At 52.7% G+C, this 27,823-nt stretch overlaps 1 protein-coding gene across 1 annotated transcript in view; it reads right to left on the bottom strand.

Moving 5' to 3' along the window:
* The window catches only part of ESPL1 (extra spindle pole bodies like 1, separase), a 38,020-nt gene extending 10,541 nt beyond the window's left edge, over positions 1-27,479 (bottom strand). Inside the window, exons 1-17 of the mRNA XM_038752051.1 lie at positions 27,433-27,479; positions 22,051-22,142; positions 20,166-21,182; positions 14,517-14,766; positions 12,748-12,884; positions 11,441-11,640; positions 11,113-11,352; positions 10,868-11,024; positions 10,644-10,782; positions 6,934-7,073; positions 6,712-6,846; positions 6,496-6,615; positions 6,239-6,410; positions 4,971-5,099; positions 4,717-4,873; positions 3,539-3,648; positions 98-1,074 (exon numbers count right to left, since the gene is read on the bottom strand). Of these exons, the coding sequence (XP_038607979.1) occupies positions 98-1,074; positions 3,539-3,648; positions 4,717-4,873; positions 4,971-5,099; positions 6,239-6,410; positions 6,496-6,615; positions 6,712-6,846; positions 6,934-7,073; positions 10,644-10,782; positions 10,868-11,024; positions 11,113-11,352; positions 11,441-11,640; positions 12,748-12,884; positions 14,517-14,766; positions 20,166-21,182; positions 22,051-22,131 (4,161 nt within the window). The 5' untranslated portion in view covers positions 22,132-22,142; positions 27,433-27,479. The remainder of the gene's footprint in view (positions 1-97; positions 1,075-3,538; positions 3,649-4,716; positions 4,874-4,970; positions 5,100-6,238; positions 6,411-6,495; positions 6,616-6,711; positions 6,847-6,933; positions 7,074-10,643; positions 10,783-10,867; positions 11,025-11,112; positions 11,353-11,440; positions 11,641-12,747; positions 12,885-14,516; positions 14,767-20,165; positions 21,183-22,050; positions 22,143-27,432) is intronic.
* Between the last annotated feature and the right edge of the window lie 344 nt (positions 27,480-27,823).

Below are 27,823 nucleotides of genomic sequence, written 5' to 3'. Positions count from 1 at the left end.
CAGTTCCTACCCAACAGTGGGCTCACAGTCTAAAAGGGGGAGACGGAGAACAAAACCAACCAAATTACCATTGCTAAAGAAGGAGCCTGGCGCTTACCTTGAGGCGGGACTGGACTCTCCGGCCCGGCCGGGGGGCCCCGGGGAGGGGCCCCGGGGGACTGTTCTCGTCGAAGACGGCGAAGGGGGCGCGGGCACTGCCCGGCCTGGTCCGGCCCGGGCCCCGGGGGGTGCAGGCCACGCTGGGCCGCCCGAGGCCGGTGCCCTCCGCGTCCTCCGGGAGCGGGGGGTCTCCCCGGGGAGGGGCCGCCGCCCCTCGCTGGCCTCGGGGGACCCGGGGAGGGTGAGAGCCGCTCTTCGGGGGCCGCGGGGCCGCCGGGCACCAAGCCCAGGCTGCGGCGAAGAGCCGGGCCGGGGAGCGGCCGCGGGCCGAGAGGGCGGCCAGGGCCCGGGCCAGGAGCAGGGCGGCGTGCCAGGGTGCCAACCGGGGGCCCCGCGCCTCCACGAGGTCCAGCCCGGCCTCCAAGAGCCGCCCCAGCTCCGGGCCCGGGGCCCGGCCCGCCCCGTCCAGCGCCAGCAGCGCGTAGGCCTCCGCCGCCACCTCCTCCAGCGGCCCGGGGGCGGGCGGGGGGTCGGCGGGGGCGCCCACGGAGGCCCGCAGGGCCTCGCCCAGCCGCCCCGCCGCCGCCGGGCAGCCCTCCAGCCCGCCCCGCAGCAGGGCCGCCCCTTCCGTCCGGTGGCCGAGGGCCAGCTGGGCCCGGCCCGCCGCCAGGGCCCAGCGCAGGCAGACGGCGGAGAGCGCGGGGTCGCCGCACAGGGCGCAGCCGCAGGCGGGCGGGTGGGAGAGGAAGCCGGGGCGGGCGCGGGGCCGGGCCTTCAGCGCCGGGGAGGACGGCTGGGAGGACGAGGGCTGGGCGGCCACGGTGGCCACCAGGTCCAGGGCCGGCCCCGTGAGGAACGGCGGCTCCTCCTCCGGCGGGGGCCGCGGGCCGGCGGGGGTCCGGGGCTGCCACTGCCCCTTCTCGGGGCGGACGGCCCGCGGCCCCTTGCCCGACGGCGACTCTGCCCTTTCGAACTCTTGGTGCCGGGGGAGGGAAAGAAGGAGAGAGAGAAAGGAGGAATCGTGAGTCTGGGAACCCACCTCGGGGTCAACTCGTCCAGCCCCCTGCTCCCAACCCCTCGCCCCCGTCCCGCCCCTGGCCTGGCACGTCCTCCCTCCTCAAACCCCGCAGACGATGACTCTCCCGCCCTTTCACTCATTCCTTCAATTCAATCGCATTTATGGAGCGCTTACTGTGGGCGGAGCACTGGACTGAGCGCTTGGGAAGGACAAGTTGGGAACGTATAGAGACGGTCCCCTACCCAACAGTGGGCGCACATTCATTCATTCAATCGTATCTATTATCGAGCGCTTACTGTGGGCGGAGCACTGGACTGAGCGCTTGGGAAGGACAAGTTGGGAACGTATAGAGACGGTCCCCACCCAACAGTGGGCGCACATTCATTCATTCAATCGTATCTATTATCGAGCGCTTACTGTGGGCGGAGCACTGTACTAAGCGCTTGGGAAGGACAAGTTGGGAACGTATAGAGACGGTCCCTACCCAACAGTGGGCTCACATTCATTCAATCGTATTTATTGAGCGCTTACTGTGGGCGGAGCACTGTACTAAGCGCTTGGGAAGGACAAGTTGGCAACATCTAGAGACAGTCCCGACCCAACAGTGAGCTCACATTCATTCATTCATTCATTCAGTCGTACTTATTGAGCGCTTCAAACCTTATTCAAACCTTATTCCCCCTTCTAGACTGTGAGCCCACTGTTGGGTAGGGACCGTCTCTAGATGTTGCCAACTTGGACTTCCTGAGCGCTTAGTACAGTGCTCTGCACACAGTAAGCACTCAATAAATACAATTGATTGATTGATTGAAGGCTCACCTCCTCCCAGAGGCCTTCCCTGGCTGAGCCCTCCTTTCCTCTTCTCCCACTCCCTTCTGCGTCGCCCCGAGTCGCTCCCTTTATTCATCCCCCCAACTGTCATTTATCTACTCCTATTCATGTCCGTCTTCCCCTCTAATAATAATGACGGCATTTATTAAGTGCTTACTATATGCAAAGCACTGTCCTAAGCACTGGGGAGGTCAGTGGGAAGAGCCCGGGCTTTGGAGTCAGAGGTCATGGGTTCAAATCCCAGCTCCGCCACTTGTCAGCTGGGTGACTTTGGGCAAGTCACTTCACTTCTCTGGGCTTCAGTTCCCTCATTTGGAAAATGGGGATTAAGACTGTGAGCCCCCCGTGGGACAATCTGATCACCTTGTAACCTCCCCAGCGCTTAGAACAGTGCCTTGCACACAGTAAGCGCTTAATAAATGCTATCATTACTATTATTATTATAAGGCGAATGGGCTGTCCCACAGGGGGCTCACAGTCTTCATCCCCATTTTACAGATGAGGTCACTGAGGCCCAGAGAAGCGAATCTGGGACTGTGTGCCCAAAGTCACACAGCTGACAACTGGCGGAGCTGGGATTTGAACCCATGACCTCTGACTTTCATTCAATCGTATTTATTGAGCGCTTACTGTGTGCACAGCACTGTACTAAGCGCTTGGGAAGTCCAAGTTGGCAACATACAGAGACGGTCCCTACCCAACAGTGGGCTCACAGTCTAGAAGGGGGAGACAGAGAACAAACCATATTAACAAAAAATAGAATAAATATGTACAAATAGAGTAATAAATACGTACAAACATATATACATGTGAGACATATATATATATATATACACATATACACACACAGGTAATATATACAGTATACATATATACTCCAGAGAAGCAGCGTGGCTCAGTGGAAAGAGCCCGGGCTTTGGAGTCAGAGGTTGTGGGTTTGAATCCCGCCTCTGCCAATAGCCAGCTGGATGACTTTGGGCAAGTCACTTCACTTCTCTGGGCCTCAGTTCCCTCACCAATAAAATGGGGATTAAGACTGGGAGCCCACCGTGGGACAACCTGATCACCCTGTAACCTCCCCAGCGCTCAGAACGGCGCTTTGCACATAGCAAGCGCTTAATAAATGCCATCATTATTCCATCAATCAATCAATCGTATTTATTGAGCGCTTACTGTGTGCAGAGCACTGCACTAAGCGCTTGGGAAGTCCGAGTTGGCAACATATAGAGACGGTCCCTACCCAACAGTGGGCTCACAGTCGAGAAGGGGGAGAAAGAGAACAAGATAAACAGAATAAATATGTACAAATAAAATTATTATTACTCCAAAGCCCGGGCTCTTTCCACTGAGCCACACTGCTTCATTCTAGACCCGAAGCTCATCGAGGGCGGGGAATGGGCCTCTTTATCGCTCTCCAGTCCTCTCCCCAGTGCTCAGTACAGCGGTCCGCCCACGGCCAGCGCTCACTAAATACCACTCTCCCCCCAGTCGGTGCCCGATAAACGCCACCATGGGCCCGATCCCGGTGCCCGCCCGCGGTCTTCCCCGAGTCCCCGCGGCCGCAGCCCGTCGACCCCCGGGGCCGCCGACCTGTGCAGGATTCGAGGAGGAAGAGGACTTGCTGCAGGTCCGCCTGGCCGAGGTCGACGTCGCCCCTCGTCAGCTCCAGCTCCGCCTTGAGCACCAGGAACAGGGCACACCTGCAGGGAGGGAGGTGGGGAGGGTCAGGGGATAATAATAATAATAATAATAATAATGATAATAATGGCATTTATTAAGCGCTTACTATGTGCAATCATCATCATCCTCATCATCAATCGTATTTATTGAGCGCTTACTGTGTGCACAGCACTGGACTAAGCGCTTGGGAAGTCCAAATTGGCATCATATAGCGACAGTCCCTACCCAACAGTGGGCTCACAGTCTAAAAGGGGGAGACAGAGAACAAAACCAAACATACTAACAAAATAAAATAAATAGAATAGATATGTACAAGTAAAATAGAGTAATAAGTATGTACAAACATATCTACATATATACAGGCTGATGCGGTAATCCAGTCGGGATAGGATGGGAGATTGAACAGGCGGGGTGACGGTTTGGATGGAGAGGAAAGGGCGGATCTTGGCAATGTTGCGGAGGTGAGACCGGCAGGTAATGAGATTGGACGGACCCCCCCCCACCGTCCCACAGTCCTAAGAGGGAGGGAGAGTGGGGATCTTAGCCCCATTTTGCAGATGAAGAAACTGAAGTACCGGGAGGTGAAATGCCGTGGCCGGGTTCACAGGGCAGGCCAGCGGCACAGCTTTCCCGCTATCGGGCTCTTTCCGCTAGACCGCACTGCCCCCGGGCCCGAGGCCGAACGACCCGCCGCAGCGGGGCCTTTTGACAATGCCGATGATAAACGCAGTATAAATAATAATTTTGAGATTTGTCAAGCGCTTACTACGTGCCAAGCCCTGTTCTAAGCGCTGGGGGAACTACAAGGTGATCAGGTCGTCCCACGTGGGGCTCACAGTCTTCATCCCCCCTTTTCCAGATGAGGTCATGCACTGTCCTAAGCGCTGGAGGGGATACAAGACGATCAGGCTGTCCCACGTGGGGCTCCCAGTCTTCATCCCCATTTTCCAGGTGAGGGAGCTGAGGCTTAGAGAAGTGACTTGCCCAAGGCCACACAGCAGACGTGTGGTGGGGCCAGGATTCGAACCCACGACCCCGGGCTCTTTCCACTGCGCCGCGCGGCTCCCGGCCCCGCCCCGGCCACTCACCACCGTAGGGTCTGCAGCTTCATGGTCAGTTTGAGCGCCTCCAGGCAGAAAGCCTTGGCCTCGCTGGCGCTGCCCAGCCGGGTGAGCAGCCCCACCAGTTGCTCGGAGCAGGCCAACACCTCCGACAGGACCTGCCACTTCTGCCACAGGTTGTCGCCTGCGGGGAGGCCGGCGGGGCGGTGAGGGGGCCCCGGCGGCTCGCCCCGGACCCCCCTCTCCCCCCGGTCCCGCCCGCCGCCTCCGCCGGGCCCCACCGAAGTCCAGGAAGGGGGCCTCCGGGGCCCCCCGGCCGGGCGAGAACGGGTCGCTGCCCACGAGGAGGACGACGATGCTGCGGAGGAGCTTGTGGGAGTCGGTCAGGGCGGTCTCCGGGCTCTGCCAGCCTGCAGCGGGGGCGGGGGGCGTCCTGCTGAGGCGGGGAACCGCCCCCCCCCCCCCGGGCCCATCCGCCCCCAACCTCTCTCCCCTCCAGTGCCCCAGAGCACCCACGCCCTCCTCATTGTGTCCCGCCAATCAATCAATCGTATTTATTGAGCCATTACTGTGTGCAGAGCAAGCGCTCAGTACAGTGCTTTGCACGCGGTAAGTGCTCAGTAGATACGACTGAGCCCCTTCCTTCCTCTCCCCCTCGTCCCCCTCTCCATCCCCCCATCTTACCTCCTTCCCTTCCCCACAGCACCTGTATATATGTATATATGGTTGTACATATTTATTACTCTATTTATTAATTTATTTTACTTGTACATTTCTATCCTATTTATTTTATTTTGTTGGTATGTTTGGTTCTGTTCTCTGTCTCCCCCTTTTAGACTGTGAGCCCACTGTTGCGTAGGGACTGTCTCTATGTGTTGCCAATTTGTACTTCCCAAGCGCTTAGTACAGTGCTCTGCACATAGTAAGCGCTCAATAAATACGATTGATTGACTGATTGATTGATTGACCGAATGGACAAACGGCCTCACCACACGGGGGAAGGAGGCAGAAATTCATTCCTTCATTCAATCGTACTTATTGAGCGCTTACTGTGTGCAGAAATGGGGTGGTGGGGGGTGCCCGCCCGATCTGTTGGCCGGGGAGCTCAGCACAGAGGCTCCGCCTGGGGGGCTCGGCCCGTGGGGGTCGGGAGGAGCCAGCCTCCCAAGCCCAAGGGGACCGGAAAGCCACCATTTTAATAATAATGGCATTTATTAAGCGCTTACTATGTGCAGAGCACCGTTCTAAGCCCTGGGAAGGTTACAAGGTGATCAGGTTGCCCCACGGGGGGCTCGCACTCTTAATCCCCGTTTTCCAGATGAGGGAACTGAGGCCCAGAGAAGTGAAGCGACTCGCCCAAAGGCACCCAGCCGACAACTGGCAGAGCCGGGGTTTGAACCCATGACCTCCGACTCCAGAGCCCGGGCTCTTTCCACTGAGCCACGCTGCTTTGGTTCTCAACCCCGACTGGGTGCCCTATGATCGTTTCAGAGATCCAATTTTGGAGGGGGGGGATGACCCGACGGGCCCGGTGCCCACCGCGGCCCACCTTGGGCGCAGAGCTCTTCCCACAGGTCCTCGGCGAGGCCGTGGGGCGGGAGGGCCAGGTAGCGGGCCAGCAGCTGCAGCGTCTGGGCGCGGAGCAGGTACCACGGCTTCGACGGGCGCCGCAGGGCCGGGTGGCGCAGGACGCCCAGCAGCAGGGCCTGCCCCTCGGGCACCTGGAGGGGACGGGGCGGCCGTCAGGGAGGGGCCGGCCCGGGGCCCCCCCCGCCACCCCCGCGGCCGGCCCCTCCGCGGGCCCACCTTTCCCGTGGCGTAGCAGAGCCAGCTGCGGAGCAGGGCGCAGGTCTGGGCGAGCAGCAGGGAGCAGTCGGCGGCGGGGTCGACGCGCTTCAGGCTCGACTCCGCCTCTTCCAGGGAGCGCTGGCGGGGGTGGGCGGCAGAAGGGGGACGCTGAGGACCCCTGGGGCCGGCGAGCCGGACGCTTGCCCGGGCCCGGGGGGCGGGGGCGGTACCCACCTGGGCGTAGCCGGGGCAGTCCAGGAGGAGGAGGAGCCGGGCGGCGTGGCAGGAGGCGGCGGCCGCCCCGGCGGGGTCTCCCGTGGCCTCCGAGAGCCGCCGGAGCAGGCCGAACGCCTCCAGGGCCCGCAGGGGCTGTGGGATCCCCGGGGGAGGTGTCACACGCGGGCACGGGAGCCCGCCGCCGCCACCGCCGCCCGCGGGCACCGCCCCGACTCCTACCTTGTTGGCCAGGCAGTACAGGGCACCCAGGACCTGCAGGGAGCCGGCCGTCTGCTTCGGGCAGCGCACGGCCGGAGGGCCGGGCTCGCTCAGGATCGACTGCCACAGGGCCAGGGCCTGGTCCAGGCTCTTCGACTGAGCTGGGAAGGCAGAGGCGGGAGTTGCCATTAGTCTTATTAATAATAATAATAATGGTACTAATAACGATGATGATATTTGTTAATCAATCAATCAATCAATCGTATTTATTGAGCGCTTACTATGTGCAGAGCACCGTACTAAGCGCTTGGGAAGTACAAATTGGCAACACATAGAGACAGTCCCTACCCAACAGTGGGCTCACAGCCTAAAAGGGGGAGACAGAGAACAGAACCAAACATACCAACAAAATAAAATAAATAGGATAGAAATGTACAAGTAAAATAAATAAATAAACAAATAGAGTAATAAATATGTACAACCATATATACATATATACAGGTGCTGTGGGGAAGGGAAGGAGGTAAGATGGGGGGATGGAGAGGGGGACGAGGGGGAGAGGAAGGAAGGGGCTCAGTCTGGGAAGGCCTCCTGGAGGAGGTGAGCTCTCAGCAGGGCCTTAAGCGCTGACTAGGTGCCAAGGACCGTACTAAGCGCTGGGATGGATACGAGGTCATCAGGTTGTCCCTCGTGGGGCTCAGATGCCATTAGTCTTATTAATAATACTAAGAGTAATACTGATGATTACATTTGTTAAGCGCTTACTAGGTGCCAAGCGCTGTACTAAGCACTGGGATAGATATAAGGTGATCAGGCTGTCCCCCAGGGGGCTCAGACGCCATTAGTCTTAATAATAATAATATTAAGAGTAATAATAGTGATGATGATGTTTGTTAAGCACTACTAGGTGCCAAGCACCATACTAAGCACTGGGATAGATACGAGGTAATCAGGTTGTCCCCCATGGGGCTCAGATGCCATTAGTCTTAATAATAATAATAGTAATAATAATGATGACGATATTTGTTAAGCGCTTACTAGGTGTCAAGGACCGTACTAAGCGCTGGGATGGATACGAGGTCATCAGGTTGTCCCCCGTGGGGCTCAGATGCCATTAGTCTTAATAATAATACTAAGAGTAATAATAATGATGACATTTGTTAAGCGCTTACTAGGCGCCAAGCACCGTACTAAGCGCTGGGATGGATCCGAGGTAATCAGGTTGTTCCCCGTGGGGCTCAGATGCCATTAGTCTTAATAATAATAATAATAGTAATAATAATGATGATGATATTTGTTAAGCACTTACTAGGCGCCAAGCACCGTACTAAGCGCTGGGATGGATCCGAGGTAATCAGGTTGTTCCCCGTGGGGCTCAGATGCCATTAGTCTTAATAATAGTAATAATAGTAATAATAATGATGATGATATTTGTTAAGCGCTTACTAGGTGCCAAGCACCGTACTAAGCGCTGGGATGGATATGAGGTAATCAGGTTGTCCCCCAGGGGGCTCAGACGCCATTAGCCTTAATAATAATAATACTAATAGTAATAATAATGATGATGATATTTGTTAAGTGCTTACTTGGTGCCAAGGACCGTACTAAGTGCTGGGATGGATACGAGGTAATCAGGTTGTCCCCCGAGGGGCTCAGATGCCATTAGTAATAATAATAATGCTAATAGTTATAACAATGATGATATTTGTTAAGCGCTTACTAGGTGCCAAGCACCATACTAAGCGCCGGGATAGATATGAGGTAATCAGGTTGTCCCCCATGAGGCTCAGACGCCATTAGTAATAATAATACTAATAGTAATAATAATGGTGATGATATTTGTTAAGCACTTACTAGGTGCCAAGCACCACACTAAGCGCTGGGATAGATACGATAGATATTAGAGAAGCAGCGTGGCTCAGTGGAAAGAGCCCGGGCTTGGGTTCTAATCCCAGCTCCGCCACTTGTCAGCTGGGTGACTTTGGGCAAGTCACTTCACTTCTCTGGGCCTCAGTTCCCTCATCTGGAAAATGGGGGTGAAGACTGTGAGCCCCCCGTGGGACAACCCGATCACCTTGTATCCCCCCAGCGCTTAGAACAGTGCTTTGCACATAGTAAGTGCTAAACAAATGCCATTATTATTATTATTATTATTATTATTATTATTATTATTATTATTATTATTATTATTATTATTCTCTGGGCCTCAGTTACCTCATCTATAAAAAAATGGGGATGAAGACTGTGTGCCCCCTGTGGGACAACCTGATGACCTTGTATCCTCCCCAGCGCTTAGAATAGTGCTTTGCACATAGTAAGCGCTTAACAATTGCCATCATTATTATTATACGAGGTAATCCAGGCTCTTTGAGCTAGGAAGGCAGAGGCGGGCCGCCATTAGTCTTAATAATAATAACATAATAATAATGATATTTGTTAAGGGCTTAGTACGGTGCTTGGCACCTAGTAAGCGCTTAAATATCATCAACACTATTATTATTATTATTGTAATTATTAAGACTAAGGGCATCTGAGCCCCCCGGGGGACAACCTGATTACCCCATATCTATCCCAGCGCTTAGTACGGTGCTTGGCACCTAGTAAGCGCTTAACAAATATCATCATCATTACTATTATTATTATTATTGTAATTAAGACTAAGGGCATCTGAGCCCCACGGGGAACAACCTGATTATCTCGTATCTATCCCAGCACTTAGTACGGTGCTTGGCACCTAGTAAGCGCTTAACAAATATCATCATCACTATTACTGTTATTATTATTGTAATTATTAAGACTAAGGGCATCTGAGCCCCCCGGGGGATGACCTGATTACCTCGTATCTATCCCAGCGCTTAGTACGGTGCTTGGCACCTAATAAGCGCTTAACAAATATCATCATCATCATTACTATTATTATTGTAATTAAGACTTAGGGCATCTGAGCCCCACGGGGAACAACCTGATTATCTCGTATTTATCCCAGCGCTTAGTACGGTGCTTGGCACCTAGTAAGCGCTTAACAAATATCATCATCATCATTACTATTATTATTGTAATTAAGACTAAGGGCATCTGAGCCCCACGGGGAACAACCTGATTATCTCATATCTACCCCAGCGCTTAGTACGGTGCTTGGCACCTAGTAAGCGCTAAACAAATATCATCATCATCATTATTACTATTATTATTATTATTGTAATTATTAAGACTAAGGGCATCTGAGCCCCCGGGGGACAACCTGATTACCCCGTATCTATCCCAGCGCTTAGTACAGTGCTTGGCACCTAGTAAGTGATTAACAAATATCACCATCGTTATTACTAAGCGCTGGGGTAGATGCGACGTAATCAGGTTGTCCCCCGTGGGGCTCACAGTCTTAACCCCCCATTTTTACAGATGAGGGAACCGAGGCAGAGGAGGTGAGGCCGGCTCACCGCCGCCCCGTGCCCCCTCCCGCGCCCACCCTTGGAGGAGCAGCGTGGCTCAGTGGGAACAGCAAGAACTTTGGAGTCCGAGGTCACAGGTTCGAATCCCAGCTCCGCCACATCTGCTGCGTGACCTTGGGCAAGTCACTTCTCGGAGCCTCAGTTCCCTCATCTGCAAAACGGGGGTGATGACTGTGAGCCCCACGCAGGACAACCTGATCACCTTGTATGCCCCCAGCGCTTAGAACAGTGCTTGGCACATAGTAAGCCATCATCATCATCATCATCATCATCACCCCTCACCGGCGTCGCCGAGCAGGTTGAAGGCGATGCCGCCGTGCAGGAAGCAGTCGTCCTGGACCCGGTCTTCGTAGTTGAGGTCGTTGGCTTCGAACTCGTCCAGCCCGGGCCGGCCCCGGGCGCCGCGGTCCTGCTCGGTGCCCTGAGGGCGGGACGGCGGCTCGGACCCCGCAGAGGGACGGCCCCCGCGCCCACCCCCGGGACGTCCCTCTGCGGCCGCCCCTCACCTTCTTCATCTTGGCCTCCAGCGAGCAGATGTGGAGCCAGAGGAGGGCCCGGGCCTGGTCATCCCGGAGTCGGGCCGAGTCCGCGGGCACGGCCGCCGATGCCGCCGCCACCGCCTCCAGCAGTGCCAGGGCTTCCCGCACCGCGTCCAGGGCCGTGCTGCGGGGGAGGTCAAGCGGGGCGCCGCGGCTGAGCGGGCCGCCCCCCGGGCCCGCCCCGGCCCCCCGCCCCGGAGCCGGCCCCTCACCAGTCGGTCTGCCGGGCCAGGTGGTTGTAGCAGAGCACCTGCGCCAGCTCCAGCAGGTGGACGGCGCGGGCCTGGCGGGCGGCGGGCCCCTCGGCCGGGCACAGCTCCAGCAGGTCGCAGATGACGTTGAAGCGCTCCCGCCCGGTGTCCGCCCGCACCCCCTTGTAGGCCCGCAGCTCCTCGGCCAGCAGGACGGCCAGGGTCTCGGGGCTCCAGCCGGGCAGGGCGTCCCGCAGGGTCCTGCGGAGGGGCGGGTGGTTGGGACGCGCCCGCCCGCCCGCCCGCCCGCCGGCCCCGCCGCGCCCGCCGCGCCCCCCCGGCCACCTACTTCAGCTGCAGCTCCTCCAGGCCGGCCTTGGCGGCGTCCACCTTGACGCGGGCCCAGAGGGCGACGGGCTCGGCCGCGTGGCCGGGGCCGTGGGGCCGCAGGGCCGCCAGCCACGAGGTCACGGCCTCCGCCGCCGCGCCCACGCCGCCCCGCTCCAGCTTCCTCAGGCTCTCCACTTGCAGCCGGAAACACCTGTGCAGCTGCGGGGGCCGGCGGGGAGAGGGACCCGGGTGGGACACGTGCCCCCCCCTCGCCCGCGGGCCGCACGGTCATTCATTCATTCATTCATTCAATCGTCTTTATTGAGCGCTTACTGTGTGCGGAGCACTGGACTAAGTCGGCAACGTCTAGAGACGGTCCCTACCCAACAGCGGGCTCCCATTCATTCATTCAATCGGGTTTATTGAGCGCTTACTGTGTGCAGAGCACTGGACTAAGTTGGCAACATCTAGAGACTGTCCCTACCCAACAGTGGGCTCACATTCATTCATTCATTCAATCGTATTTATTAAGCGCTTACTGTGTGCAGAGCACTGGACTAAGCGCCTGGAAAGGACAAGTTGGCAATGTATAGAGACGGTCCCTACCCAACAGTGGGCTCACACTCATTCATTCATTCGTCTTTATTGAGCGCTTACTGTGTGCAGAGCACTGGACTAAGCGCTTGGGAAGGACAAGTTGGCAACATATAGAGATGGTAACTACCTAACAGTGGGCTCACATTCATTCGTATTTATTGAGCGCTTACTATGTGCAGAGCACTGTACTAAGCGCTTGGGAAGGACAAGTTGGCAACATATAGAGATGGTAACTACCTAACAGTGGGCTCACATTCATTCGTATTTATTGAGCGCTTACTATGTGCAGAGCACTGTACTAAGCGCTTGTGAAGGACAAGTTGGCAACATATAGAGATGGTCCCTACCCAACAGTGAGCTCACATTCACTCAATTGTATTTACTGAGCGCTTACTGTGTGCAGAGCACTGTACTAAGCGCTTGGGAAGGACAAGTTGGCAACATATAGAGACGGTCCCTACCTAACAGTGGGCTCACATTCATTCATTCAATCATATTTAAGTGCATACTGTGTGCAGAACACTGTACTAAGTGCTTGGGAAGGACAAGTTGGCAACATATAGAGACGGTCCCTACCCAACAGTGGGCTCACATTCATTCAATCGTACTTATTGAATGCTTACGGCGTGCAGAGCACTGTACTAAGCGCTTGGGAAGGACAAGTTGGCAACACGTAGAGACGGTCCCTACCCAACGGCGGGCTCACGGTCGGCCGGCGGGCCGCCTCACCTTCTCCGCTGCCACCACGGGGGCCGGGCCGGGCTCCGTGGCGCTCAGCCGCTGGCACAGGGGCTCCAGGATGGCGGCGGCCTGGGCGTACAGCTTGCGGCTGTAGAAGCCGTACGCCAGATTGCTGGCGCAGGACACTGGGCGGAAGCCACATGGAGGCCGTCAGGGCCCGCTCCCTCCCCTCCCCTCCCCGGACCCCCGGCCCCCAAGCGAACAAGCAGCGTGGCTCAGCGGAAAGAGCCCGGGCTTTGGAGTCAGAGGTCATGGGTTCAAATCCCGGCTCCGCCGCTTGTCAGCTGGGTGGCTTTGGGCAAGTCACTTCACAGTGCTTTGCACATATAGTGAGCGCTTAATAAAATGCCATCATTATTATTAGTGTTCTCTGGGCCTCAGTGACCTCATCTGTAAAATGGGGGTGAAGACTGGGAGCCCCCCGGGGGACAACCTGATCACCTTGTAAACTCCCCAGCGCTCAGAACAGTGCTTTGCACATAGTAAGCGCTTAATAAAATGCCATCATTATTATTAGTATTCTCTGGGCCTCAGTGACCTCATCTGTAAAATGGGGATTAAGACTGTGAGCCCCCCAGGGGACAACCTGATCATCTTGTAAACTCCCCAGCGCTCAGAACAGTGCTTTCCACAGAGTAAGCGCTTAATAAAATGCCATTATTATTATTATTATTCTCTGGGCCTCAGTTACCTCATCTGTAAAATGGGGATGAAGACTGTGAGCCCCCCGTGGGACAACCTGATCACCTTGTAAACTCCCCAGCGCTTAGAACAGTGCTTTGCACATAGTAAGCACTTAATAAAATGCCATCATTATTATTCTTCTTCTCTGTGCCTCAGTTCCCTCATCTGTAAAATGGGGATTAAGACTGGAAGCCCCCCATGAGACAACCTGATCACCTTGTAAACTCCCCAGCGCTCAGAACAGTGCTTTGCACATAGTAAGCGCTTAATAAAATGCCATCATTATTATTAGTAGTATTCTCTGGGCCTCAGTGACCTCATCTGTAAAATGGGGATTAAGACTGTGAGCCCGCCGTGGGACAACCTGATCACCTTGTAAACTCCCCAGCGCTTAGGACAGTGCTTTGCACATAGTAAGCGCTTAATAAATGCCATCATCATCATCATTCACTTCTCTGTGCCTCAGTGACCTCATCTGGCAAATGGGGGTGAAGACTGGGAGCCCCCCGTGGGACAACCTGATCACCCTGTAAACTCCCCAGCGCTTAGAACAGTGCTTTGCACATAGTGAGCGCCTAATAAATACCATTTAAAAAAAAAAAAGTGGGAAACTGGGGGGTCCCTCCCCCACACCCAGGGGGAGACACTCTCACCCGCCCAACCCCACCCGGCAGCCAGGGTGGAGTGATGACATTTATTAAGCGTTTACTATGCACCAAACACTGTGCGAGGGAGGATACAAGGTGATCAGGTTGTCCCCGGGGGGCTCCCAGTCTTCATCCCCATTTCCCAGATGAGGGAACTGAGGCCCAGGGAAGTGACTCGCCCAAAGCCACCCAGCTGGCGGAGCCGGGATTTGAACCCACGACCTCTGACTCCCAAGGCCGGGCTCTTTCCGCCGAGCCACGCCGACTCCCCTCGGCCTCCCCGTCGCCCGGCGCTCCGGGCGCCCTTCCCGCCCCGTCGTCCGGTGGGGATCGTCCCCGTGGCCGGACTGTACTTTCAGTCCAGCGCTCCGCGCGCGCAGTGGGCGCTCAATAAATAGGCCTGGGCGTGCCCAACCCGGCCTTCACCTGCCACGGTGAGATTCTCCTCCTCCTCCTCGGTCCCCGCGAGGCCCTCCAGGGCCTCGAGCATCCAGAGCACGGCGCGGCGGCAGGGCTCCTCCAGCCCGGCCAGCTCGGCCGGGGCGGGCTCGGGGCCCAGGCCGGACGCCCCCGCCTCGCCGTGGAACACGTCGTAGACGACGCTGGTGAACAGCTGGAGCCCGTGGAAGTGCATCTGGGTCAGCGCCTGCCGCTGCCTGGGAAGGTCGGCCGCGACCTGCCAGGGAGAGGGGTCATCATCATCATCATCATCATCATCATCAATCGTATTTATTGAGCGCTTACTGTGTGCACAGCACTGGACTAAGCGCTTGGGAAGTCCAAGTCGGCAACATCTAGAGCCGGTCCCTACCCAACAGCGGGCTCACAGTCTAAGAGGGGGAGGCAGAGAACCGAACCAAACATACTCACAAAATAAAATAAATAGAATAGATAGGTACAAGTAAAATAAATAAATCAATAAATAGAGTAATAAATACGTACAAACATATATACAGGTGCTGTGGGGAAGGGAAGGAGGTGAGATGGGGCGGATGGAGAGGGGGACGAGGGGGAGAGGAAGGAAGGGGCTCGCTCTGGGAAGGCCTCCTGGAGGAGGTGAGCCGTGATCTCTGGCTCCAAAGCCCGGGCTCTTTCCACTGAGCCATGCTGCTTCTATTTATTTATTTCTATTATTATAATTATTTATTATATTATTATCTATTATAATAAATCTGTTATTTATGTCTACTTATTAAGCACTTACTATGTGCCAAGCACTGTTCCAAGCTCTGGGGAGGTTACAAGGTGATCAGGTTGGCCCCCCCCCCCGGGGGGCTCCCGGTCTTCATCCCCAGTTTCCGGATGAGGGAACTGAGGCTCAGAGAATAATAATAATAATAATGATGGCATTTTATTAAGCGCTTACTATGTGCAAAGCCCTGTTCTAAGCTCTGGGGAGGTGACAAGGTGATCAGGTTGTCCCCCCGGGGGGCTCCCAGTCTTCATCCCCAGTTTCCGAATGAGGGAACTGAGGCCCAGAGAATATGAGCCCACTGTTGGGTAGGGTCCGTCTCTATATGTTGCCGACTTGTACTTCCCAAGCGCTTAGTACAGTGCTCTGCACACAGTAAGCGCTCAATGAATACAACTGAATGAATGAATGAATAATAATAATGACGGCATTTTATTAAGCGCTTACTATGTGCCAAGCACTGTTCTAAGCTCTGGGGAGGTTACAAGGTGATCAGGTTACCCCCCGGGGGGCTCCCAGTCTTCATCCCCATTTTCCAGATGAGGGAACTGAGGCTCAGAGAATAATAATAATAATGATGGCATTTTATTAAGCGCTTACTATGTGCAAAGCACTGTTCTAAGCTCTGGGGAGGTTACAAGGTGATCAGGTTGTCCCCCGGGGGGCTCCCAGTCTTCATCCCCATTTTCCAGATGAGGGAACTGAGGCCCAGAGAACTGAAGCGACTTGCCCAAGGTCACCCAGCTGACAACTGGCGGAGCCGGGATCGGAACCCACGACCTCTGACGCCACAGCCCGTGCTCTTTCCATTGAGCCATGCTGCTTCTCCAAAAAATAATAATGATGGCATTTATTAAGCGCTTACTGTGTGCCAAGCACTGTCATAGTAAGCGCTTAAGTACCATCATTATTATTCTTATTCTCTGTGCCTCAGTTACCTCGTCAAAGTAAGCGCTTAACAAATACCATCATTATTATTCTTATTTTCTGTGCCTCGGTTACCTCATGATAGTAAGCACTCAACAAATACCATCATTATTATTCTTATTCTGTGCCTGTTACCCATCATAGTAAGCGCTTAACAAATACCATCATTATTATTCTTATTTTCTGTGCCTCAGTTACCTCATCATAGTAAGCACTTAAATACCATCATTATTATTCTTATTCTGTGCCTGTTACCCATCATAGTAAGTGCTTAACAAATACCATCATTATGACTATTCTCTGTGCCTCTGTTACCTCATCATAGTATGCGCTTAACAAATACCATCATTATTATTATTATTATTCTGTCTCAGTTACCTCACCATAGTAAGCACTTAACAAATACCATCATTATTATTCTTCTTCCCTGTGCCTCTGTTATCTCATAGTAAGCGCTTAAATACCATCAATATTATTATTATTCTCTGTGCCTCAGTTACCTCATCATAGTAAGCTCTTTAACAAATACCATCGATATTATTATTATTCTCTCTGCCTCAGTTACCTCGTCATAGTAAGCGCATAACAAATACCATCATTATTATTATTATTCTGTGCCTCAGTTACCTCAGAGTGAGCGCTTAACAAATACCATTATTATTATCTGTGCCTCAGTTACCTCATCATAGTAAGTGCTTAACAAACACCATCATTATTATTACTATTCTCTGTGCCTCCGTTACCTCATCATAGTAAGCGCTTAAATACCATCATTATTATTACTATTCTCTGTGCCTCAGTTACCTCAACATAGTACGCGCTTAAATACCATCATTATTATTACTATTCTCTGTGCCTCCGTTACCTCATCATAGTAAGTGCTTAAATACCATCATTATTATTAGTATTCTCTGTGCCTCAGTTACCTCATCATAGTACGCGCTTAACAAATACCATCATTATCATTACTATTCTCTGTGTCTCCGTTACCTCATCATAATACGGCACTTAACAAATACCATCATAATTATTCTTCTTCCCTGTGCCTCCGTTACCTCATCATAATACGCACTTAAATACCATCATTATTATTCTTCTTCCCTGTGCCTCTATCTCATCATAGTAATTGCTTAAATACCATCATTATTAGTATTATTCTTATATTCTATAAGCGCTTAGTACAGTGCTCTGCACACAGTAAGCGCTCAATAAATTATTGATTTTCTCTGTGCCTCAGTTACCTCATCGTAGTAAGTGCTTAACAAATACCTTCATTATTATTCTTCTTCCCTGTGCCTCCGTTATCTCATCATAGCAAGCGCTTAAATACCATCATTATTATTATTATTATTATTATTATTATTATTATATTGTTATTATATTCTATAAGCGCTTAGTACAGTGCTCTGCACACAGTAAGTGCTCAATAAATGATTGATTGATATTCTCTGTGCCTCAGTTACCTCATCATAGTAAGTGCTTAACAAATTGCTTCGTTATTATTCTTCTTCCCTGTGCCTCCGTTATCTCATCATAGCAAGCCCTTAAATACCATCATTATTATTATTATATTCTTATATTATATAAGCGCTTAGCACAGTGCTCTGCACAGTAAGCCCTCAATAAATGATTGATATTCTCTGTGCCTCAGTTACCTCATCATAACACGGCGCTTAACAAATACCATCATTATTATTCTCCTTCCCTGTGCCTCCGCTATCTCATCATAGTAATTGCGTAAATACCACCATTGTTATTACTAGTCTTATATTCTTATATTATATAAGCGCTTAGTAGAGTGCTCTGCACACAGTAAGTGCTCAATAAATGACTGATTGATTTTCTTTGCCTGTTACCTCATCGTAGTAAGTGCTTAACAAATACCTTCATTATTATTCTTCTTCCCTGTGCCTGCTATCTCACCACAGTAAGCTCTTAAATACCATTATTATTATTATTATTATATCCTTATATAAGCGCTTAGTACAGTGCTCTGCACACAGTAAGCGCTCAATAAATGACTGATTGATTGATATTCTCTGTGCCTCAGTTACCTCATCATAGAAAGCGCTTAACAAATACCACCCTTATTATTATTCTCTGCGCCTCAGTTACCTCATCGTAGTAAGCGCTTAATAAATACCAGTTATTATTATTATTATCCTTCATTATTATTCTTCTTCCCTGTGCCTGTTATATCATAGTAAGCGTTTAAATACCATTATTATTATTATTATATCCTTATATAAGCGCTTAGTACAGTGCTCTGCACACAGTAAGCGCTCAATAAATGATTGATTGATTGATATTCTCTGTGCCTCAGTTACCCCATCATAGTAAGCACTTAACAAATACCACCCTTATTATTATTCTCTGTGCCTCAGTTACCTCATCGTAGTAGGCGCTTAATAAATACCAGTTATTATTATTATCATCCTTCATTATTATTCTTCTTCCCTGTGCCTGTTATCTCATCATAGTAAGCGCTTAAATACCATTATTATTATTATATCCTTATATAAGCGCTTAGTACAGTGCTCTGCACACAGTAAGCGCTCAATAAATGATTGATTGATATTCTCTGTGCCTCAGTTACCTCATCATAGAAAGCGCTTAACAAATACCACCCTTATTATTATTCTCTGCGCCTCAGTTACCTCATCGTAAGCGCTTAATAAATACCAGTTATTATTATTATTATCATCCTTTCATTATTCTTCTTCTTCCCTGTGCCTGTTATCTCATCATAGTAAGCGCTTAAATACCATTATTATTATTATTATATCCTTATATAAGCACTTAGTACAGTGCTCTGCACACAGTAAGCGCTCAATAAATGATTGATTGATTGATATTCTCTGTGCCTCAGTTACCTCATCATAGAAAGCGCTTAACAAATACCACCCTTATTATTATTCTCTGCGCCTCAGTTACCTCATCGTAGTAAGCGCTTAATAAATACCAGTTATTATTATTATTATCCTTCATTATTATTCTTCTTCCCTGTGCGTGTTATATCATAGTAAGCGCTTAAATACCATTATTATTATTATTATATCCTTATATAAGCGCTTAGTACAGTGCTCTGCACACAGTAAGCGCTCAATAAATGATTGATTGATTGATATTCTCTGTGCCTCAGTTACCTCATCATAGAAAGCGCTTAACAAATACCACCCTTATTATTATTCTCTGCGCCTCAGTTACCTCATCGTAGTAAGCGCTTAATAAATACCAGTTATTATTACTATTATCATCCTTCATTATTCTTCTTCTTCCCTGTGCCTGTTAGCTCATCATAGTAAGCGCTTAAATACCATTATTATTATTATTATATCCTTATATAAGCGCTTAGTACAGTGCTCTGCACATAGCAAGTGCTCAATAAATGATTGATTGATATTCTCTGTGCCTCAGTTACCTCATCATAGAAAGCGCTTAACAAATACCACCCTTATTATTATTCTCTGCGCCTCAGTTACCTCATCGTAGTAAGCGCTTAATAAATACCAGTTATTATTATTATTATCATCCTTCATTATTCTTCTTCTTCCCTGTGCCTGTTATCTCATCATAGTAAGCGCTTAAATACCATTATTATATCCTTATATAAGCACTTAGTACAGTGCTCTGCACACAGTAAGTGCTCAATGAATGATTGATTGATTGATATTCTCTGTGCCTCAGTTACCCCATCATAGTAAGCACTTAAATACCATCCTTATTATTCTTCTCTGTGCCTCAGTTACCTCATCGTAGTAAGCACTTAATAAATACCAGTTATTATTATCCCCCACCCTGATGCTTAGTACAGTGCCCGGCACATAGTAAGCGCTTAACAGATACCACAGTTATTATCGTTGTTTTCACCCCCGCCCTCAACGAGCTCACAGTCCGGGGGGCAACGGCCATCCGGTGCCCACCCCGTGCCCGCCCGCCCACCCGCCCGGACTCACGCTTCCCCTCAGGCGGCGAAGCAGAGGGCAATACTGGCCCAGGAAGGCCGAGAGGCCGACGGCCGTGTCCGGTGCCCGGCGGGCACCCCCCTCCAGGGCCGACAGCAGGAACTGGCCGCTGGCAGCCAGGGCCCAGAGCGGGGGCACGGGGGCGGCCAGGGCCCCGCGGAGCTCGGCGGCCGCCCGCCCCAGCGTCTGGCCGCCCCGCGCCCGGTCCCGGTGCAGCTCGACGCCCAGCTGGCACAGCCGCCCGCCGGCGCCCAGCCCGGCCTCCTCCAGCCGGGCGCGGGGCTCCTCCGCCGCCTCGCCCGCCTCCGGGAAGCAGCCGGCGCGGCACAGTCGGTGGCAGCGCTCCAGCGTCAGCTCCAGCAGGCACAGGGCGCGGGGCCGGGACAGCGGGGCCCCATCCCCGCTCGCTGCCGCCGCCGCCGCCTCCAGGCAGCCCGCCAGCTCCCGGCTGAGGAAGCGGGCGTCCTCGCGGGTCGGGGGGCCGCCGGGCGGGTGGTCGAACAGCCGGCAGGCCGCCGCCGCCTGGCAGGCCGCCGGGGAGGCGAACGGGGGCGGGTGCCCGGGGTCCTCCAGGAGGGCCAGGAAAGCCGCGGCCCGCAGGCGGGCGGAGCAGGCGGCCCGCCGCCCCCCGAGGGCCTCCGCCGCCTTCCACAGGACGCAGAACGTGGTGCGGACCACGGCGCCCAGGTCCCGGGGGTCCGCGGGCGAGGGGCCGCTCCGCGCCAGGCAGGCGTGCAGGGGCCCGGCCACGCGCAGGGCGGCCTCGGGGGCCCCGCGGGCGGCCACGTTGCCCAGCAGGACGGCCAGGATGCGCTCCAGGTAGAGGGGTGCCCGTCGCGGGGTGGCATCCAGGTAGCCGCGCGTGGCCAGCTCCGCCAGGTCCAGGAGGCCGGGCAGGTGGGCCGGGGGGCCCGGCCCGGTGGCTACTTGCTGGTTGCAGGCCCGCAGGGTGGCATCGCAGGCCTGCCGCTGCTCCGGGGCCCGGGCATCGGGGGCGGACAGCAGCTCCTGCGGCGGGGGGGAGGCGGGAGAGGAGCCGGTGGTCACCCCCCGGGTCGGGGAGAAGAACGGGGCGACCCCCCCCGCCCCGCCCCGCCCCATATTTATCACTCTATTTTACTTGTACATTTCTATCCTATTTATTTTATTTTGTTGGTATCTTTGGTTTTGTTCTCCGTCTCCCCCTTTTAGACTGGGAGCCCACCGTTGGGTCGGGACTGTCTCTGTGTGTTGCCAATTCGGACTTCCCAAGCGCTTAGGACAGTGCTCTGCACATAGTAAGCGCTCAATAAATACGACTGATTGATTGATGGATTGATTGACCCCCCCGGGGGTGGCCCGGTCACAGCGTGGCTCAGTGGAAAGAGCCCGGGCTCTGGAGTCAGAGGTCAGGGCTTCAAATCCCGGCTCCGCCAACTGTCCGCTGGGTGACTTGGGGCAAGTCGCTTCGCTTCTCTGGGCCTCAGTTCCCTCATCTGGAAAATGGGGATTAATAATAATAATAATAATGTTGGTATTTGTTAAGCGCTTACTATGTGCCAAGCACTGTTCTAAGCGCTGGGGTAGATACAAGGCGATCAGATTGTCCCACGTGGGGCTCCCAGTCTTCATCCCCATTTGACAGATGAGGGAACTGAGGCCCAGAGAAGTGAAGTGACTCGCCCAAGGTCACACAGCTGACCGGTGGCGGAGCCGGGATTTGAACCCATGACCTCTGACTCCAAAGCCCGGGCTCTTTCCAGTGAGCCACGCTGATTAAGACTGTGAGCCCCCCGTGGGACAACCTGATTACCTTGGATCCCCCCCAGCGCTTAGAACAGTGCTCTGCACATAGTAAGCGCTTAATAAATAGCATCATTATTATTAGTAGTATTACCTTCAGGTCCAAAAGCAGGGCGGCCACCTCCTCCCGGCTGCTGGTCCTCTTCTCAAAATCCGCTCTCTTCAGGGTTTTCATGATGCCACGTGCTGAGGGCAAGAGCGGGCAGCCCGAATCGTTAAGCCCGGTTCTCCGCACACAGAAAGCGCTCAATAAATACGATCGAACGGATTCGTTCGATCAGTACTTACTGGGCGCCCCTGAGCGCTCGGTACACGGCGGCGCCCGGCGCGACGCGGGACTGTCGGGGGTGCTGAGCGGGATTGCCCAATCGGAGGAGGAGGGTGAGTGTATGTGCCACCTCTGCCACCCTTGCCCGCCTTGGGAGAAGCAGCGTGGCTCGGGGGAAAGAGCCCGGGCTTGGGAGTCGGAGGTCGTGGGTTCAAATCCCGCCTCCGCCAACTGTCAGCTGGGTGACTGTGGGCAAGCCACTTCACTTCTCTGGGCCTCAGTGACCTCAACTGGAAAATGGGGGTTAAAGACCGTGAGCCCCCGTTGGGACAGCCTGATCACCTTGTAACCTCCCCAGCGCTTAGAATAGTGCTTCGCACATAGTAAGCGCTTAGCAAATACCAACATTATTATTATTATTATTACTACACCCGTGGTAAGCGCTCAGTAAATTCATCTGATTGGCTAACTGCTCTCTCCACTGTATCCCCCCCCCAAGCACTTAGTACAGAGCACAGCACATGATGGGCGCTCAACTAGCGTGGCTTACTGGAAAGGGCACGGGCTTGGGAGTCGGGGTCATGGGTTCTAATCCTGGCTCTGCCATTTGTCAGATGTGTGACCAGCACTTAGAACGGTGCTTTGCACATAGTAAGCGCTTAACAAATACCATTAGAGCACTGGACTAAACGCCTGGGGAAGTTCAATCCATGCATTCATTCATTCGCATTGACTGAGTGCTTCCTGGGTGCAGAGCACTGGACTAAGCGCTTGGGAAAGTTCAATTCCTTCACTCAGCTGCATTGACTGAGCGCTTCCTGTGTGCAGAGCACTGTACTAAGCGCTTTGGAAAGTTCAAGTCATTCATTCACTCATTCTACAGCATTGACTGAGCACTTCCTGGGTGCAGAGCACTGTACTAAGTGCTTGGAAAGTTCAATTCATTCATTCACTCATTCAACCGCATTGACTAAGCGCTTCCTGTGTGCAGAGCACTGTCCTAAGCGCTTGGAAAGTTCAATTCATTCATTCAACTGCATTGACTGAGCGCTTCCTGGGTGCAGAGCACTGTCCTAAGCGCTTGGGAAAATACAATTCATTCATTCAACTGCATTGACTGAGCGCTTCCTGGGTGCAGAGCACTGTCCTAAGCACTTGGGAAAATACAATTCATTCATTCAACTGCATTGACTGAGCGCTTCCTGTGTGCAGAGCACTGTACTAAGCGCTTTGGAAAGTTCAAGTCATTCATTCACTCATTCTACAGCATTGACTGAGCACTTCCTGGGTGCAGAGCACTGTACTAAGCGCTTGGAAAGTTCAATTCATTCATTCACTCATTCAACCGCATTGACTAAGCGCTTCCTGTGTGCAGAGCACTGTCCTAAGCGCTTGGAAAGTTCAATTCATTCATTCAACTGCATTGACTGAGCGCTTCCTGGGTGCAGAGCACTGTCCTAAGCGCTTGGGAAAATACAATTCATTCATTCAACTGCATTGACTGAGCGCTTCCTGGGTGCAGAGCACTGTCCTAAGCACTTGGGAAAATACAATTCATTCATTCAACTGCATTGACTGAGCGCTTCCTGGGTGCAGAGCACTGTCCTAAGCGCTTGGGAAAATACAATTCATTCATTCAACTGCACTGACTGAGCGCTTCCTGGGTGCAGAGCACTGTCCTAAGCGCTTGGGAAAATACAATTCATTCATTCAACTGCACTGACGGAGCGCTTCCTGGGTGCAGAGCACTGCACTAAGTGCTAGGGAAAGTACAATTCATTCATTCACTCATTCAACCACATTGACTGAGCGCTTCCTGGGTGCAGAACACTGTACTAAATGCTTGGGAAAGTACAATTCATTCACTCATTCAACCGCATTGACTGAGCGCTTCCTGCACTAAGCACTTGGAAAAGTACAATTCCTTCCTTCATTCATTCATTCAACCGCATTGACTGAGCGCTTCCTGGGTGCAGAGCACTGTACTAAACGCTTGGGAAAGTACAATTCATTCATTCAACCGCATTGACTAAGTGCTTCCTGGGTGCAGAGCGCTGCACTAAGCGCTAGGGAAAGTACAATTCATTCATTCATTCATTCAACTGCATTGACTGAGCGCTTCCCGGGTGCAGAGCACTGCGCTAAGCACTAGGGAAAGTACAATTCATTCACTCATTCAACCACATTGACTGAGCACTTCCTGGGTGCAGAGTACTGTACTAAACGCTTGGGAAAGTACAATTCATTCATTCAACCACTCTGACTGGGTGCTTCCTGGGTGCAGAGCACTGCACTAAGCGCTAGGGAAAGTACAATTCATTCATTCAACCGCGTTGACTGAGCGCTTCCTGCACTAAGCGCTTGGAAAAGTACAATTCCTTCATTCATTCATTCAACCGCATTGACTGAGCGCTTCCTGGGTGCAGAGCACTGTACTAAACGCTTGGGAAAGTACAATTCATTCATTCACTCAGCCAACCACATTGACTGAGCGCTTCCTGGGTGCAGAGCACTGCACTAAGCACTTGGAAAAGTACAATTCATTCATTCAATCGCATTGACTGAGCGCTTCCTGGGTGCAGAGCACTGCACTAAGCGCTAGGGAAAGTACAATTCATTCATTCAACCGCATTGACTGAGCGCTTTCTGGGTGCAGAGCACTGTACTAAACGCTTTGGAAAGTTCAATTCATTCACTCATCCAGCCACATTGACTGAGTGCTTCCTGGGTGCAGAGCACTGCCCTAAGCGCTAGGGAAAGTACAATTCATTCATTCATTCATTCAACAGCATTGACTGAGCACTTCCCGGGTGCAGAGCACTGCGCTAAGCGCTAGGGAAAGTACAATTCATTCACTCATTCAACCGCATTGACTGAGCGCTTCCTGCACTAAGCACTTGGAAAAGTACAATTCATTCATTCATTCAACCAAGCGCTTCCTGGGTGCAGAGCACTGTACTAAGCGCTTGGAAAAGTACCATTCATTCATTCACTCATTCAACCGCATTGACTGAGCGCTTCCTGCACTAAGCACTTGGAAAAGCACAATTCATTCATTCATTCAACCACATTGACTGAGCGCTTCCTGGGTGCAGAACACTGCACTAAGCGCTAAGGAAAGTACAATTCATTCATTCATTCGCATCGACTGAGCACTTCCTGGGTGCAGAGCACTGTACTAAGCGCTTGGAAAGTTCAATTCATTCATTCACTCATCCAGCCACATATTGACTGAGCGCTTCCTGGGTGCAGAGCACTGCGCTAAGCGCTAGGGAAAGTACAATTCATTCATTCATTCAACCACATTGACTGAGCTCTTCCTGCACTAAGCACTTGGAAAAGTACAATTCCTTCATTCATTCAACCGCATTGACTGAGCGCTTCCTGGGTCCAGACCACTGCACTAAGCGCTGGGGAAAGTACAATTCATTCATTCACTCATTCAACCGCATTGACTGAGCGCTTCCTGGGTGCAGAGCACTGCACTAAGCGCTAGGGAAAGTACAATTCCTTCATTCATTCAACCGCATTGACTGAGCGCTTCCTGGGTGCAGAGCACTGTACTAAACGCTTTGGAAAGTTCAATTCATTCACTCATCCAGCCACATTGACTGAGCACTTCCTGGGTGCAGAGCACTGCACTAAGCGCTAGGGAAAGTACAATTCATTCATTCATTCAACTGCGTTGGCTGAGCGCTTCCTGCACTAAGCACTTGGAAAAGTACAATTCATTCATTAACTCATTCAACCGCACTGACTGAGCGCTTCCTGGGTGCAGAACACTGCACTAAGTGCTAGGGAAAGTACAATTCATTCATTCACTCATCCAACCACATTGACTGAGCGCTTCCTGGGTGCAGAGCACTGCACTAAGCGCTTTGGAAAGTTCAATTCATTCACTCATCCAACCACATATTGACTAAGCGCTTCCTGGGTGCAGAGCACTGCACTAAGCGCTTGGAAAAGTACAATTCATTCATTCAATCGCATTGACTGATCGCTTTCTGGGTGCAGAGCACTGCACTAAGCGCTTGGAAAAGTACAATTCATTCATTCAAGCACATTGACTGAGCGCTTCCCGGGTGCAGAGCACTGCACTAAGCGCTAGGGAAAGTACAATTCGCTCATTCAGTCATTCAACCACATTGACTGGGTGCTTCCTGGGTGCAGAGCACCGCGCTAAGCGCTAGGGAAAGTACAATTCATTCATTCATTCAACCACATTGATTGGGTGCTTCCTGGGTGCAGAGCACTGCGCTAAGCGCTAGGGAAAGTGCAATTCATTCATTCATTCAACCACATTGACTGGGCGCTTCCTGGGTGCAGAGCACTGCACTAAGCGCTAGGGAAAGTACAATTCATTCATTCATTCACCCGCGTTGACTGAGCGCTTCCTGCCCTAAGCACTTGGAAAAGTACAATTCATTCATTCAACCGCATTGACTGGGCGCTTCCTGGGTGCAGAACACTGCGCTAAGCGCTAGGGAAAGTACCATTCCTTCATTCATTCATTCAAGCACATTGAGTGGGCGCTTCCTGGGTGCAGAGCACTGTACTAAACGCTTGGGAAAGTACAATTCATTCATTCAACCGCACTGACTGGGCGCTTCCCGGGTGCAGAGCACTGCACTAAGCGCTAGGGAAAGTACAATTCATTCATTCATTCATTCAAGCACGTTGAGTGGGCGCTTCCTGGGTGCAGAGCACTGTACTAAACGCTTTGGAAAGTTCAATTCATTCACTCATCCAGCCACATTGACTGAGCGCTTCCTGGGTGCAGAGCACTGCACTAAGCGCTAGGGAAAGTACAATTCATTCATTCAACCGCGTTGACTGAGCGCTTCCGGCACTAAGCGCTTGGAAAAGTACAATTCATTCATTCAACCACATTGACTCAGCGCTTCCTGGGTGCAGAACACTGCGCTAAGCGCTAGGGAAAGTACCATTCCTTCATTCATTCATTCAAGCACGTTGAGTGGGCGCTTCCTGGGTGCAGAGCACTGCACTAGGCGCTAGGGGGCGTGCACTTCGTCGACTATTCGTCAAGCCCCCCCCCCCCCAACCCCCACCCCTCAGGGAGCTGCTTCAAACCGCCCCCCCTCCTCAAAAGACAACCCAAAAACACTCACAAACACACACAAATCCACACAAAACCACACAAATTTCCACAAAGCCCCCTCCCTGACGACGACGACCCCCGCGTCCTACCCAATTCCCTCAGCAGGGCGCGCGCACAACCACGCGCGCACGCGCGAAACCCGGCACGTAAAACGCGCTTCCCGCGCGCCCGCCCTTTTCAAATAGCCGCCGGCGCCCAATCGGAAGCCGCCACGCTACGCATGCGCACCACCCAAACGACGCATGCGCGCCCACCCGGCGGTTTTTTTTAATATCCCGCTCTGCGCACGCGCGGAGCACGCGCGGAGCACGGCGGGAGACGTAGTCCACTCCCTCGTCACGTGACCAGGGAGGGAGGGGCGGGGCCCGGGCCGTTGGACGGAACCATTCACCCGGGGAGGGGGGGCTAAGGGGGAGAGAGGCGGGATTTGAGGGGCGATTCCGTCACCCGCACTGGTATTTAGTGACTCGCCTCTTTAAT

The sequence above is a fragment of the Tachyglossus aculeatus genome, chromosome 10, assembly GCF_015852505.1.
Source record: "Tachyglossus aculeatus isolate mTacAcu1 chromosome 10, mTacAcu1.pri, whole genome shotgun sequence".
Taxonomy (NCBI): domain Eukaryota; kingdom Metazoa; phylum Chordata; class Mammalia; order Monotremata; family Tachyglossidae; genus Tachyglossus; species Tachyglossus aculeatus.
Note: the sequence above shows the minus strand (reverse complement) of the source record. Positions and strands in the feature narration are given on the sequence as shown.